The sequence below is a fragment of the Cherax quadricarinatus genome, chromosome 9 (assembly GCF_038502225.1).
Source record: "Cherax quadricarinatus isolate ZL_2023a chromosome 9, ASM3850222v1, whole genome shotgun sequence".
Classification (NCBI taxonomy): Eukaryota; Metazoa; Arthropoda; class Malacostraca; order Decapoda; family Parastacidae; genus Cherax; species Cherax quadricarinatus.
Genome location: NC_091300.1, coordinates 38681715 through 38696994, shown reverse-complemented (window position 1 = coordinate 38696994; position 15280 = coordinate 38681715). Strand labels below are relative to the sequence as shown.

The 15280-nt window shown below is 40.7% G+C and overlaps 1 protein-coding gene across 1 annotated transcript in view; it reads left to right on the top strand.

The window, feature by feature from the left end:
* The window catches only part of LOC128685932 (uncharacterized protein CG43867), a 1104857-nt gene that overhangs the window by 865000 nt on the left and 224577 nt on the right, over window positions 1–15280 (top strand). The window contains exon 20 of the mRNA XM_070083118.1: window positions 4680–4918. Within this exon, the coding sequence (XP_069939219.1) occupies window positions 4680–4918 (239 nt within the window). The remainder of the gene's footprint in view (window positions 1–4679; window positions 4919–15280) is intronic.

The following is a 15280-nucleotide window of genomic DNA, read 5'->3' as shown; positions in this document are numbered from 1 at the left end:
CAACTCATAATGAAGTACCAGGTAACAACACCTGCAATACAACATGGTCCTCGAATTCATCACAATATACCCAAGCGTTTGAGAAGAGAAGGTGATCATTTCATAATACAGCTTCCTTCAACTCAAAAGAAATTTGCTCAGAAGAGATGCATTGTCTGTGCACAAACAAAACGATGGCAACAAAGACGCAAAGACACTCGGTTTATGTGTGAGGAATGTAAGGTGCCTCTGTGCATGGTGCCTTGTTTCAAGGAGTTCCACAAGCTCCAGCAGTTCTAAAACCATGTCCAGTGATTGTAAATATGTAAATATATGATAGAACATTAGTATTATACAATATTTGTGCATGTTTATTGTAATAAACAACAGTGGTAAACAATAATATGATAATAACTTTAGTGCGGTTATTGTGTTCAATACAGTGAGTATATATATATCAATTATATACAGTATTGGTCTCTCAGGCCCCAAATGTTAGTAGGAATAGAAAAAATAGGAAAAGAAAAGAAAAAACAACTAAAACAACAAAATAATATAATACGCGTATGTGGAATTCGTCGATGTTGCCGCCACCACATCATTTTCTACAAACTTCTTGGCACTGTATCTCGGTAAGTACTGATCAGATTCTAATTTTTTTTGTTTTATTACCTTCACAAAAATATGCTCTTTAATTCTGTAAGAAAAAAAAATTTTTTTTTTTTCAAAATTTCTTGGACACTGGTGCGTGACTTCAGATTTTGGCCTTGGACCCTGAAAGGGTTAACAAACACAATCAAATATATTTTTTTCGTTAGGTTCAGAATGATTTTGGTGAAATTATTGCATACACAAATTTTCGCTTGTCCTATATGGCAAGATGACCGTTGCTATTTAAGCCAAGATCTCAAGTTCTGCCTATTCGGCACGACATATTTGTACACACACACACACACACACACACACACACACACACACACACACACACACACACACACACACACACACACACACACTCACTCACTCACTCACTCACTCACTCACACTCTCACTCACTCTCACTCACTCTCACTCACTCTCACTCACTCTCACTCACTCACACTCACTCTCACTCACACTCACTCACACTCACACTCACTCACACTCACTCACTCTCACTCACTCACTCACTCACTCACTCTCACTCACTCACTCTCACTCACTCTCACTCACTCTCACTCACTCTCACTCACTCTCACTCACTCTCACTCACTCTCACTCACTCCCACTCACTCTCACTCACTCCCACTCACTCTCACTCACTCTCACTCACTCTCACTCACTCTCACTCACTCTCACTCACTCTCACTCACTCTCACTCTCACTCACTCTCACTCTCACTCACTCTCACTCTCACTCTCACTCTCACTCTCACTCTCTCTCTCTCTCTAATCAACACAGTTACTGCACTAATATTTTCATTATTATTTTATTTACTATAATTGTTTGCAACAAAAAAAAAACATATTACTAATGTTCTGATATATATTTACATATGTATAGTCACTGGACATGTTCCTAGAACTGCTACAGTCTGTGAAAGCCTTTGAAACAAGGTGTCATGCCCATTGGTGTCTTATTCATCTGTGGACCAGTATTTTTTTATGTTATGCTTATAGACATGAGGCATAAGCATTATTGTTGCAAAAAACAAATACATTTCAGCCACAGTCGTCTCCTTCCACCGGTGGATGACAATGCGCTTTGTCCTGGAACTGCTGAGTCAGCGGCTTGGGTCCCAGACTCACTTCCAGTCAGGGCTGGTGTCATGTGTTGCGTGCTGGTGGCACCACTAACCCCTACTGACGCATGTGGTCTGTCCATCTCAGTTGTAGCCACATTATCATTACATTCACTCTATTCTAGGTGTAGGGCCACGGGATGTACTCAATATCCTTGGAATTGCATATGGTACATTGTACCATATGGTACAGATACAAGGACCCCAATGGAAATAAGTCACTTGGACTTTTTTTTTTTTTTTTTTTTTTTTTTTTAATTATCCTAGAATCTTTACACATATGCTACTATGTATGATAATCTATATAACTGTTTGTGTATACCTGAATAAACTTACTCGAGCGCATGTGGTGTCGTAAGTAAGTTTATTTAGGTATACACCAATAGTTACATAGATTATCATACATAGCAGCATGTGTGGAGAACTTAGGATAACCCAAAAAAGTCAGTGACTTATTTCCATTAGGGTCCCTGTACCCTGTACCATATGGTATAATGTACTATATGGTACAATGTAGCATATGGTATATTGTACCATATGGTACAGTGGTGCTGTATGGTACAATGGTACCATATCGTGTATGGTAAAATGGTACCATATGGTTCCATTGTACAATATACCATTGTGCAATATGGTACACTCTACCTTATGTTTCAAAACTATAGAATTCTTCTTCAGATCCACATACATCAGTGTTAGAATTATAACTTGGGAAGAGGAGACTCAGAATTCGCCAGTGAGTGAGAGCTTCCTTGCCGCCAGGCATGATGAACAGAACGTACTGTGACCGTGTTCCTACAGTGCAATGTGGGTGCCCTGACTTTTTATTTACTGCACACACTGGCCACGTAGACCTGTTCTCTTAGATGTAGGCCTACCAGCCTTCTCTCTCTAAATTTGAAGCCGCTAGAATTTTGGCGTAGATCTACGGCTTGGACCCTGGCTTCAAAGCTGTAGATCTATGGGATGGACCCTAAAAGGGTTTATAGGTGACTCTCCTTCCAAGCAGTAACATACCCCCTCCTCTCCTCCACCTCCTGCTTTCAGTATGCCATTACATTAGCTCTCCTCTGACAGGTAAGAGGCAGTTAAATTTTCATTTACTGTACAATGTTTCAGTTAAAATTTCTTTTAGTATTCATTTTTACAATATTATGTAGTAGTTAGTACATTTTTAATAAATTATGTTATCATTTGGGGTCTGGAATGGATTAATTCCATTTACATTATTCTTTATGGGAAAAATTGCTTTGGTTGTCATCCATTTTGGTTGTCGAATTGACATCTGGGAAGAATTAAATTCGACAACTGAGGTTCCATTGTATTTGCATAACTGTACCTCTCATTAGTAACAAAAAACTGATTAGTTTTGTCGAAAATATTTTTAGTGTGAACAGGCAGTAATGCAATGACCAGGGCTTTTTGACCTCGCATATAGATTGAAGACTTTTTGTCACAGCGATTTAGAATGTTGTATAGCTTTGTCCATTCCTTACAAGACAGGCTAGAGCAGAGCAGGCAGGGCAGGGCAGGATAGGCCAGAGCAGGACAGGATAGGCCAGAGCAGAGCAGACCAGAGCAGGACAGGCCAAGCCAGAGCAGACAGGGCAAGACAGGCCAGAGCAAGCAGAGCAGGGTATGACAGGGTTGGGCAGGCAGGCATAGAGTTGTAGTTTTAATATTTACTCTTGCTGCAGTCTCCCAGCCTCCCATGTTAGGTGTACATACCATCTCCCTTCTTCCTCTGCATCCCTCCCTTTCACCCACCCTCCCTCCCTCCCTCCCTCCCTCCCTCCCTCCTTCCCTCCATCCCTCCCTCCCTCCTTCCCTCCCTCCCTCCATCCCTCCCTCCATCCCTCCCTCCATCCCTCCCTCCATCCCTCCCTCCCTCCCTCCATCCCTCCCTCCCTCCCTCCATCCCTCCCTCCCTCCCTGCATCCCTCCCTCCCTCCATCATCCCTCCCTCCCTCCCTCCCTCCCTCCCTCCATGCCTCCCTAACTCCATCCCTCCCTAACTCCATCCCTCCCTCCCACTCACTTCAACACTCCCTCTACTATCACTCCATTTAAGACCTTTTCATCACCCTGTCTTGCCTCTAGGCTGAGGCTCACTCATGCCTGCCCAGCCATCGTATATGTATATAAAAATTTTCATCACACCACTAAATTCCTTTATGAGGGTAAATCATAATTCAAAATTTTTGTAACTCAAGCTCATCATAACTCGGGGGACCACTGTATGGGTTTATAAAATGCTTCATAAAATGCAGTTTAAATTATTACCTTACCATTCCAGCTGCTAAAACTCTGGTGTTACAAATGGCAACATATATGAATAATCCAGCAGGTTTACTGGTTCTGTTCTGCCACCATTTTGCTAGACGTATTGCAGATGTTTTTAATTTGCATATTTTTGGTTGAACGTGCATTTTTTATGAGATCATTAAAACAGTGTTCAGAATTGCTTTAGATAAATACTCTAGAAAAATGAGGATAGGTTTCAAATGGATTTCTGATTATTGGAACATTTTTAGTTGGTATAGAAAATTTTAGAAATTAAAATGTAGGAAGGCTGAAGAAGGCATGGTGATTCAGAACTGGTGTTTAAGAGGTAAAAAATGATAGGCAATGAATCCTAAATTGGTATGTTAATAAATGAATGCTAATCCTTGTGCTCTTACGGAAATATGACCTGTGTTAAAATGAATACATTTAAGTTGGACTTAAATAGTACTTCATCATACTAAGATCACACCATCAGGTTACTCCTTAATTATAGAACAGCTAACATAAACACATTACTGACAATATCTCTTGATTTCTCATTTTATATTAATGATAAGTGTCTGTTTTACCTATTGAATACCATAATGTGCAACATTATATAATGCATCTCACATATAACTTATTCTCTCGCCAGAACCTGCTTCTCTGTGCTACACAGTCACTATTCTTGTGTGATTCTTCGGGAGCGCAGAAGGCTTCACCAACTTTAGGAAGTGGCCAGCCTCTTCCAGCTGATCCCAAGATCAACCCTCCTTCCTTCACATTCATCCAGGGTTGGCAGTTTCTTGCCCTGGCAGTCTCATTGTTTGTGCCTAAGAATAGCAAACTCTTATGGTATCTCAAACTCCATCTGGAGAGAAACTCTGATACAAAGTAAGTGTATGTGTGTGGATACACTGTTCTGATACACAGAGTGAGAGTGAGCATGTGTGTGGATGTACACTTGAAAATGAGTACTCACCTATTTGTGGTTGCAGGGGTCGAGTCATAGATCCTGGCCCTGCCTCTTCACCGATTGCTACTAGGTCCTTTCTCTCCCTGCTCCATGAGCTTTATCAAACCTCGTCTTAAAACTATGTATGGTTCCCGCCTCCACTACGTCACTTTCTAGGCTATTCCACATGCCTGATAACTCTGAATGAAGAAATACTTCCTAACATCCCTTTGAGTCGTCCGAGTCTTCAACTTCCAATTGTGACCCCTTGTTTCTGTGTCCCATCTCTGGAACATCCTGCCTTTGTCTACCTTGTCTATTCCACACAGTATTTTATATGTCGTTATAATGTCTCCTCTGACCCTCCTGTCCTCCATTATTGTAAGGCCAATTTCCCTTAGCCTTTCATCATAGGATAATCCCTACGATGCAAAACTTTGCACTTTCTCAAATTTCTTGACATGCTTGACCAGGTGTGGATTCCAAACTGGTACTGCATACTCCAGTATGAACCTGACGTAAATGGTATACAGAGTCTTGAACGATTCCTTACTGAGGTATCGGAACGCTATCATTAGGTTTGCCAGACGCCCATATGCTGCAGCAGTTACCTATTTGATGTGCACCTCAGGAGATGTGCTCGGTATTATACTCACTCCAAGATCTTTTTCCTTGAGTGAGGTTTGCAGTCTTTGGCCACCTAGACTATACTCTGTCTGTGGTCTTCTTTGCCCTTCTCTGATCTTCATGACTTTGCAATTGGCAGGGTTAAATTCAAGGAGCCAGTTGCTGGACCAGGCTTGTAGCCTGTCCAGGCCTCTGTAGTCCTGTCTGATCTTCAACTGTTTTGATTCTCCTCATTAGCCCCTAAAAGGTCCAAACGTATATATATATGTTCTCTCGCCCAGTGCCCCGAATATTTTGAAAAATAAAAATTTTTTTTATTGAAATAGAGAAAGTTTTTATAAGTGTTATAGGACTAAAATTAAAAAAAAAAATAGGGTCAGTACTTACTGAGATATGAGGCTGCAAAGTTGGCACTTACTGCTTACCTGACGATGTTGATAGAGTCCTGCTGCTTGCAGAAGTGTTGCAGATATACCTTTTATTCTTATTTTTATATTATTTTATATAATTTTTATGATAAATTAGACACATGTGCAACTCTTGGGTATCTTTATTGAGGAAACGTTTCGCCACACAGTGGCTTCATCAGTCCATACGTAGGAGAAACTTGAAGAACAGGAGAAGAATGAGGTAATCAGTCCCTCAACCTTGAGTCGATGTGTTCAGTCCATCACTCTCCACCACTCTCCTCCTGATGATCTTCTCCATGACTGTGCATATTATACACGTTAGTGACACAGGTCTATAGTTTAATGCCCCGTGTCTGTCTCCTTTTTAAAAAATTGGGACTACATTTGCCATCTTCCATACCTCAGGGAGTTGCCCAGTTTCAGTGGATGTGTTGAAGATTTTTGTTAGTGGCACACACAGCATCTCTGCTCCCTCTCTAAGGACCCACGGAGAGATGTCTGGTCCCACCGTCTTTGTGGTATGAAGTTCACATAGCTTCTTCACCTCCTCCTCAGTTATGTGTACCTCATCCAGCACTTGTTGGTGTACCCCCATGTTCTGAATTCCTGGAGTCCTACCTGTTTCCACTGTAAATACTTTTTTTAAATCTCATGTTGAGCTCCTCACATACCTCTTGGTTGTTTCTTGTGAGCTCCCCACCATCCTTCATGAGCCTGATTACCTGGTCCTTGACTGTTGTTTTCCTCCTGATGTGGCTATACAACAACTTCGGGTCAGACTTGACTTTCGATGCTATGTCATTTTCGTATTGTCGCTGAGCCTCCCTTCTTATCTGTGCATATTCGTTTCTGGCTCTTTGGCTAATCTCTTTATTTTCCTGAGTTCTTTGTCTTCTGTACCTTTTCCATTCTCTAGTGCACCTAGTTTTTGCTTTCCTACACCTTTGGGTGAACCAAGGACTCGTTCTGGTCTTCCCATTATTTCTGTTTCCCTTGGGAACAAACCTCTCCTCTGCCTTCTTTCATTTTGTTGTCACATAGTTCATCATTTCTTTTACTGGTTTTCCTGCCAGTTCTCTCTCCCACTGAATGTCTTGCACGAAGTTCCTCGTGCCTGTGTAGTCCCCCCTTTTGTGGTTTGGTTTTTCCCATCCTATTCCTGCTACTCTCTCCACTTTAGCTCAACTATGTAATCAAAGCACAGAACAACATGATCACTAGCTCCAAGGGGTCTTTCATACATGATATCCTCGATGTCTGTACTACTCAAGGTGAATACAAGGTCAGTCTTGCTGGGTCATCCTCACCTCTCTCTCTGGTAGTGTCTCTAACATGTTGATACATGAGGTTTTCCAGTACCACATCCATCATATTGGCTCTCCATGTTTCAGGACCCCCATGGGGCTCCAGGCTTTCTCAGTCAGTCTCCTTGTGATTGAAATCACCCATAATTAGTAACTTGGCTTCCCCCATGTGAGCTCTTCTGGCCACCTCGGCTAGTGTATCAGCCATTGCTCTGTTGCTCTTGTCGTATTCTTCTCTTGGCCTCCTGCAGTTCTGTGGCAGGTTGTACATTACTGCAATTACCACCTTTTGGCTGTCAGACTGGATTGTTTCTACTAAGTAGTCCCTTTTGCACATTCCATCCATTCCTTCCATTTCCTCAAATCCCCACTGGTTTTTAATGAGCAGTGCAACTCCTCCTCCCCCTCTGCTCCCTCTTTTCTTTCCTGAGGATATGATATCTGGGTGGAAAGATTGCATCTGTTACCCTGGTGAGTTTCGTTTCTGTGAGTGCTATTATGTATGGAGATGTCTCCTTGATTATTTCATGCCACTCCTCGCACTTATTTGTTATTCTGTCTGCATTTGTATACCAAACCTTCAACTTTTCTTAAACTGTGGTCTGGGGGTTACGTTGGGGAAGTGGGAGTTCTGATAAGGAACTATGGGTGTTTGCTGTGGTGGTGGAGTTTGTAATGAGGTGGGTGGGGCATTGGATATGGCATGTGTGTTTTGGGTTAGAATGTTTGGTTGCATTGGGGTTGTCCTGGTTGGGGGGCTTCTGTAGGTGATTGTGAAAGGAGGCTGTATTTGATCTTCCTCCTGAATCTGGGTTCTTCTGTTCATTTCCATCTTCACCTCTCTTTCCTCCTTTCATTTTTGTACCATCTCTTTCAATTTCTGCCTTTCTTCTTGTGTTCTGTCACGGTGTGTGTATGTGGGGGCAGGGGTAAAAGTAGTAGTGTACTTTTCTATATGTGGTTGTAGCTGGTTAAGTCTCAGTTCCTAGCTCTACCTCTTAGCTTACTGCTTGTCCAGTTCACTCCCTATCCTTGTAGACCCTGTCTTACTTGCTTTCAAAACTATGGAGCCTACTTCCACCACATATTCGTCGAGGCTATTCCGCTTCCAGACCATCCTGAGGCTGAAGAAGTACTTCCTGGCATCCCTATGAATGACCAGTGTCTTTAGCTTCCAACAAAGCTCTCATGTATCTGTTTCTTGCCTTTCTACCAGCGTATCCTTGTCTACTCTATTAACCCCTTGACTGTTGCAACCCCAAATCCTTAGGTGTCTCCTGGTGTCACAAAATCCCCCCCCCCCCCACCCACCCACCCAAAAAAAAAAAAAAAAAAATTCTTATGAAATGATAGAGAATCTTTTCCCGATTGTAATGACACCAAAAGAACTAAATTTTATGGAAAATTGATGGTCGCGAAGTTAGCGATCTACGCGATATTTACGAATCGGCGATTTTGCCCACTTTGAGCCTTATTTTCATCTAATTCCATTGTTCCAGTCGACCAAACTCATAGCTATTTCTTTCGAACTCCATTTTTTCTATCGATTGAGTACAAGAAACTGCTCATTTACCGTTTTCAACTACCCAATAACATGGTCAGAAATTTGCAATTTGGCCAATTTCACAAAATTAAAAAATATGACAATTTCGAAATAGGGTCCAGAATGAACAATGCAGACATTCCTGGCTCTAAAATAACATTTTCTTTGTTCATCAGTCATGTCTCCAGGCCCCTCTGATATTACTCTTGCTTTCTATTTTGAATTTTTATTCAAACAAAAAATAGAAGATTTACTGTTATGCAGACTACTGCAATATTGTAATAATTGTATAAATAATGTCAACCCATTCGTGACACATATTAGAATGGCTAGTTGGACGTTTATTGGAAAATGACATCATTTGTTTTCCATTCTATCAAATGAGACCAAGAAAACTAGAATACAACCATAAACACTGTACGAAAATAGACCATAAAGTCGACATTTTAATTAAAAAAAAACGGTCGGAGTTTTTTTTTTCTCATTAAGCACTGTGTGCTGCAGAATTTTTTGATATGGTGCACACTGACCACAGAGACCCATTCTTTCACATGTGGGCCTACCAGCTTTCTCCTGCTTCATTTGAAGCCACTAGAATTTATAAGTATATATACGTCAAAAACGGTGGCTCGTGAGACGTATATATATGACCAAAACAGTCAAAGGGTTAATTACTCTGTAATGTAAAAGGGCACAAGTGCAACTCATGTGATTTGTGTCCTGTTAATTACATTTTGTTGGTAATTCTACCAACATATATAATTACTCTGAGTATTTTGTATGTTATTGTGTCTTTCTATGATTTTTCCTCTAATGTCGTCAGATTTCATTCCTTTAGCCTCACATCATAGCTCATACCCCTTTATTAAATGTAGGACTGGTCTTGCTGCATACCTATTTTAACCTGCTTTCTTAGGTTTGAGCTCCATACTGGTGCTGTATACTCCAAGACTGGCCTGACATATGTTGTATAAAGCATTCAGAATGACTTCGTTGAGATTCCTGGAGGCCACTCTCAGATTTGGCAGACGAACATTGGCTGCAGAAGTTATTCAGTTTATATGAGCCTTTTGTGGTATGCTAGGCACTATGCTTATTCCTAGGTCCTCTCTGAATGAGGTCTGTAGCCTCTGCCACCCATTTCCCTGAGTCTGTACTCTGTGTATGGTCTTCTGGCCTCTTCCCCAATCTTCATAACCTTACACTTGCTGGGGCTGAATTTAACCCTTAAATTGTCCAAACGTAGATCTACATTCACTTTCCCAGCGCTCCGAATATTTTGAAAAATAAAAATTAAATTAAAGAGGGCAATTTTCTGTGTAATAAGACCAAACAAAAAAAAAGTTTTAGGATCAATACTTAACAAGATATAAGACCGCAAAGTTGGTACTGGATGCTCACCTGACGGCAACATCAAGTCCTGCCGCTTGCAAAAGTGTTGCCGATGTACCTTTTTTCTCGTTTTTATCTTAATTTATATAATTTTTATGTTCTGATAATTACAGTTTATAATTCTTGTGATTTTATCACCAATCTTTGTTCTGACACTAAATATTAGGTACTGAAATAGTACTCAGATAGTCACAAACATACTGACAGGTGAACATTTTCACCTGCCTTGGTCATTTACTCTTGTCTAGAAATATATACAAAGTATTTATAGGTCTCAGCAATGTTTTAGACTTGCTGGAGTATACAGTGGAACCTCTCCTTGCAAGTTTAATCTGTTCCATGACCTTGCTCGCAACTGGATTTGCTCGTTTGCAGAGTCAATTTTCCTCATTTAAATTAATTGAAATGCAATTAATCCATTCCAGTGGAATTCTGTACTTCAATAATTTTGCTAACATCAACTCTACGGCTTATTTATCTATCTCACTTCATCTAACATGACATAACAAGCAATATAAATAACATAGAAACCTGATATATACTCTAGAATGAATAAAATATGTCATTATGTAACAGGTGGAGAGAGCCACAACCACTCCCTCTTTGTTGTGGTAAACACTGCCATCTAGTGACGGCCTTTTGAAGCCGTCTACTATCATAATTATTATGTAGGCCATTATTATTGTATATGTATTATTATTTAGGTAGTAGGTTGGTAAACAGCAACCGCCCAGGGAGGTACTACCGTCCTGCCAAGTGAGTGTAAAACGAAAGCCTGTAATTGTTTTACATGATGGTAGGATTGCTGGTGTCCTTTTTTCTGTCTCATAAACATGCAAGATTTCAGGTATGTCTTGCTGCTTCTACTTACATTTAGGTCACACTAACACACAAATGTACAAGCATATGTATACACACTCCTCTGGGTTTTCTGCTATTTTCTTTCTAGTTCTTGTTCTTGTTTATTTCTTTTTACCTCCATGGGGAAGTGGAACAGAATTCTTCCTCCGTAAGCCATGTGTGTTGTAAGAGGCGACTAAAATGCCAGGAGCAAGGAGCTAGTAACCCCTTCTCTTGTATAAATTACTAAATTTAAAAAGAGAAACTTTAGTTTTTCTTTTTGGGCCACCCTGCCTTGGTGGGATACAGCCGGTTTGTTGAAAAAAAAAAAACTATTATTATTATATGTATTAGGTTGGTTGGTAGTAGGTTGGTAGACAGCAACCACCCAGGGAAGTATTACCGTCCTGCCAGATGACTGTGAAACAGAAACCTGTAACTGTTTTGCATGATGGTAGGATTGCTGGTTTCTTTTTCTGTCTCATAAACACGCTAGATAACAGGGATATCTTGCTACTCCTACTTACACTTTGGTCACACTTCACAGACACGCACATGCATATATATATATACATACATCTAGGTTTTTCTCCTTTTTCTAAATAGCTCTTGTTCTTCTTTATTTCTTCTATTGTCCATGGGGAAGTGGAAAAGAATCTTTCCTCCGTAAGCCATGTGTGTCGTATGAGGTGACTAAAATGCCGGGAGCAATGGGCTAGTAACCCCTTCTCCTGGAGACATTTACTAAAAAAGAGAAGAAGAAAAACTTTATAAAACTGGGATGCTTGAATGTGCGTGGATGTGGTGCGGATGACAAGAAACAGATGATTGCTGATGTTATGAATGAAAAGAAGTTGGATGTCCTGGCCCTAAGCGAAACAAAGCTGAAGGGGGTAGGGGAGTTTCGGTGGGGGGAAATAAATGAGATTAAATCTGGAGTATCTGAGAGAGTTAGAACCAAGGAAGGGGTAGCAGTAATGTTGAATGATCAGTTATGGAAGGAGAAAAGAGAATATGAATGTGTAAATTCAAGAATTATGTGGATTAAAGTAAAGGTTGGATGTGAAAAGTGGGTCATAATAAGCATGTATGCACCTGGAGAAGAGAGGAATGTAGAGGAGAGAGAGAGATTTTGGGAGATGTTTAGTGAATGTATAGGAGCCTTTGAACCAAGTGAGAGGGTAATTGTGGTAGGGGACCTGAATGCTAAAGTAGGAGAAACTTTTAGAGAGGGTGTGGTAGGTAAGTTTGGGGTGCCAGGTGTAAATGATAATGGGAGCCCTTTGATTGAACTTTGTATAGAAAGGGGTTTAGTTATAGGTAATACATATTTTAAGAAAAAGAGGATAAATAAATATACAAGATATGATGTAGGGCGAAATGACAGTAGTTTGTTGGATTATGTATTGGTAGATAAAAGACTGTTGAGTAGACTTCAGGATGTACATGTTTATAGAGGGGCCACAGATATATCAGATCACTTTCTAGTTGTAGCTACACTGAGAGTAAAAGGTAGATGGGGTACAAGGAGAATAGAAGCATCAGGGAAGAGAGAGGTGAAGGTTCATAAACTAAAAGAGGAGGCAGTTAGGGTAAGATATAAACAGCTGTTGGAGGATAGATGGGCTAATGAGAGCATAGGCAATGGGGTCGAAGAGGTATGGGGTAGGTTTAAAAATGTAGTGTTAGAGTGTTCAGCAGAAGTTTGTGGTTACAGGAAGGTGGGTGCAGGAGGGAAGAGGAGCAATTGGTGGAATGGTGATGTAAAAGAGAGTAGTAAGGGAGAAAAAGTTAGCATATGAGAAGTTTTTACAAAGTAGAAGTGATGCAAGGAGGGAAGAGTATATGGAGAAAAAAAAAGAGAGGTTAAGAGAGTGGTGAAGCAATGTAAAAAGAGAGCAAATGAGAGAGTGGGTGAGATGTTATCAACAAATTTTGTTGAAAATAAGAAAAAGTTTTGGAGTGAGATTAACAAGTTAAGGAAGCCTAGAGAACAAATGGATTTGTCAGTTAAAAATAGGAGAGGAGAGTTATTAAATGGAGAGTTAGAGGTATTGGGAAGATGGAGGGAATATTTTGAGGAATTGTTAAATGTTGATGAAGATAGGGAAGCTGTGATTTCGTGTACAGGGCAAGGAGGAATAACATCTTGTAGGAGTGAGGAAGAGCCAGTTGTGAGTGTGGGGGAAGTTCGTGAGGCAGTAGGTAAAATGAAAGGGGGTAAGGCAGCCGGGATTGATGGGATAAAGATAGAAATGTTAAAAGCAGGTGGGGATATAGTTTTGGAGTGGTTGGTGCAATTATTTAATAAATGTATGGAAGAGGGTAAAGTACCTAGGGATTGGCAGAGAGCATGCATAGTTCCTTTGTATAAAGGCAATGGGGACAAAAGAGAGTGCAAAAATTATAGGGGGATAAGTTTGTTGAGTGTACCTGGTAAAGTGTATGGTAGAGTTATTATTGAAAGAATTAAGAGTAAGACGGAGAATAGGATAGCAGATGAACAAGGAGGCTTTAGGAAAGGTAGGGGGTGTGTGGACCAGGTGTTTACAGTGAAACACATAAGTGAACAGTATTTAGATAAGGCTAAAGAGGTCTTTGTGGCATTTATGGATTTGGAAAAGGCGTATGACAGGGTGGATAGGGGGGCAATGTGGCAGATGTTGCAGGTGTATGGTGTAGGAGGTAGGTTACTGAAAGCAGTGAAGAGTTTTTACGAGGATAGTGAGGCTCAAGTTAGAGTATGTAGGAAAGAGAGAAATTATTTCCCAGTAAAATTAGGCCTTAGACAAGGATGTGTGATGTCACCGTGGTTGTTTAATATATTTATAGATGGGGTTGTAAGAGAAGTAAATGCGAGGGTCTTGGCAAGAGGCGTGGAGTTAAAAGATAGAGAATCACACATAAAGTGGGAGTTGTCACAGTTGCTCTTTGCTGATGACACTGTGCTCTTGGGAGATTCTGAAGAGAAGTTGCAGAGATTGGTGGATGAATTTGGTAGGTTATGCAAAAGAAGAAAATTAAAAGTGATTACAGGAAAGAGTAAGGTTATGAGGATAACAAAAAGATTAGGTGATGAAAGATTGTATATCAGATTGGAGGGAGAGGGTATGAAGGAGGTGAATGTATTCAGATATTTGGGAGTGGACGTGTCAGCGGATGGGTCTATGAAAGATGAGGTGAATCATAGAATTGATGAGGGGAAAAGGGTGAGTGGTGCACTTAGGAGTCTGTGGAGACAAAGAACTTTGTCCTTGGAGGCAAAGAGGGGAATGTATGAGAGTATAGTTTTACCAACGCTCTTGTATGGGTGTGAAGCATGGGTGATGAATGTTGCAGCGAGGAGAAGGCTGGAGGCAGTGGAGATGTCATGTCTGAAGGCAATGTGTGGTGTGAATATAATGCAGAGAATTCGTAGTTTGGAAGTTAGGAGGAGGTGCGGGATTACCAAAACTGTTGTCCAGAGGGCTGAGGAAGGGTTGTTGAGGTGGTTCGGACATGTAGAGAGAATGGAGCGGAACAGAATGACTTCAAGAGTGTATCAGTGTGTAGTGGAAGGAAGGAGGGGTAGGGGTCGGCCTAGGAAAGGTTGGAGGGAGGGGGTAAAGGAGGTTTTGTGTGCGAGGGGCTTGGACTTCCAGCAGGCATGCGTGAGCGTGTTTGATAGGAGTGAATGGAGACAAATGGTTTTTAATACTTGACGTGCTGTTGGAGTGTGAGCAAAGTAACATTTATGAACGGGTTTAGGGAAACCGGCAGGCTGGACTTGAGTCCTGGAGATGGGAAGTACAGTGCCTGCACTCTGAAGGAGGGGTGTTAATGTTGCAGTTTAAAAACTGTAGTGTAAAGCACCCTTCTGGCAAGACAGTGATGGAGTGAATGATGGTGAAAGTTTTTCTTTTTCGGGCCACCCTGCCTTGATGGGAATTGGCCAGTGTGATAATAAATAAATAAATATTATTTTTGTTACAATATAAATACACCTACCATCCGACTTACAACCTGCTCGAGTTACGACCATGTTTTTTATGCCAAATTTCTGGGAAATAAACAACTATTTGTGTTGTACACAGTGTTTATCCTAAACCTTACAGTATAAAATACAGTACTAACAGCATAAAAAGTAAAGTAAAACATGAAATACCAAAATAAAACAATAAAATAAAGTCATTACAAAAATGTTTT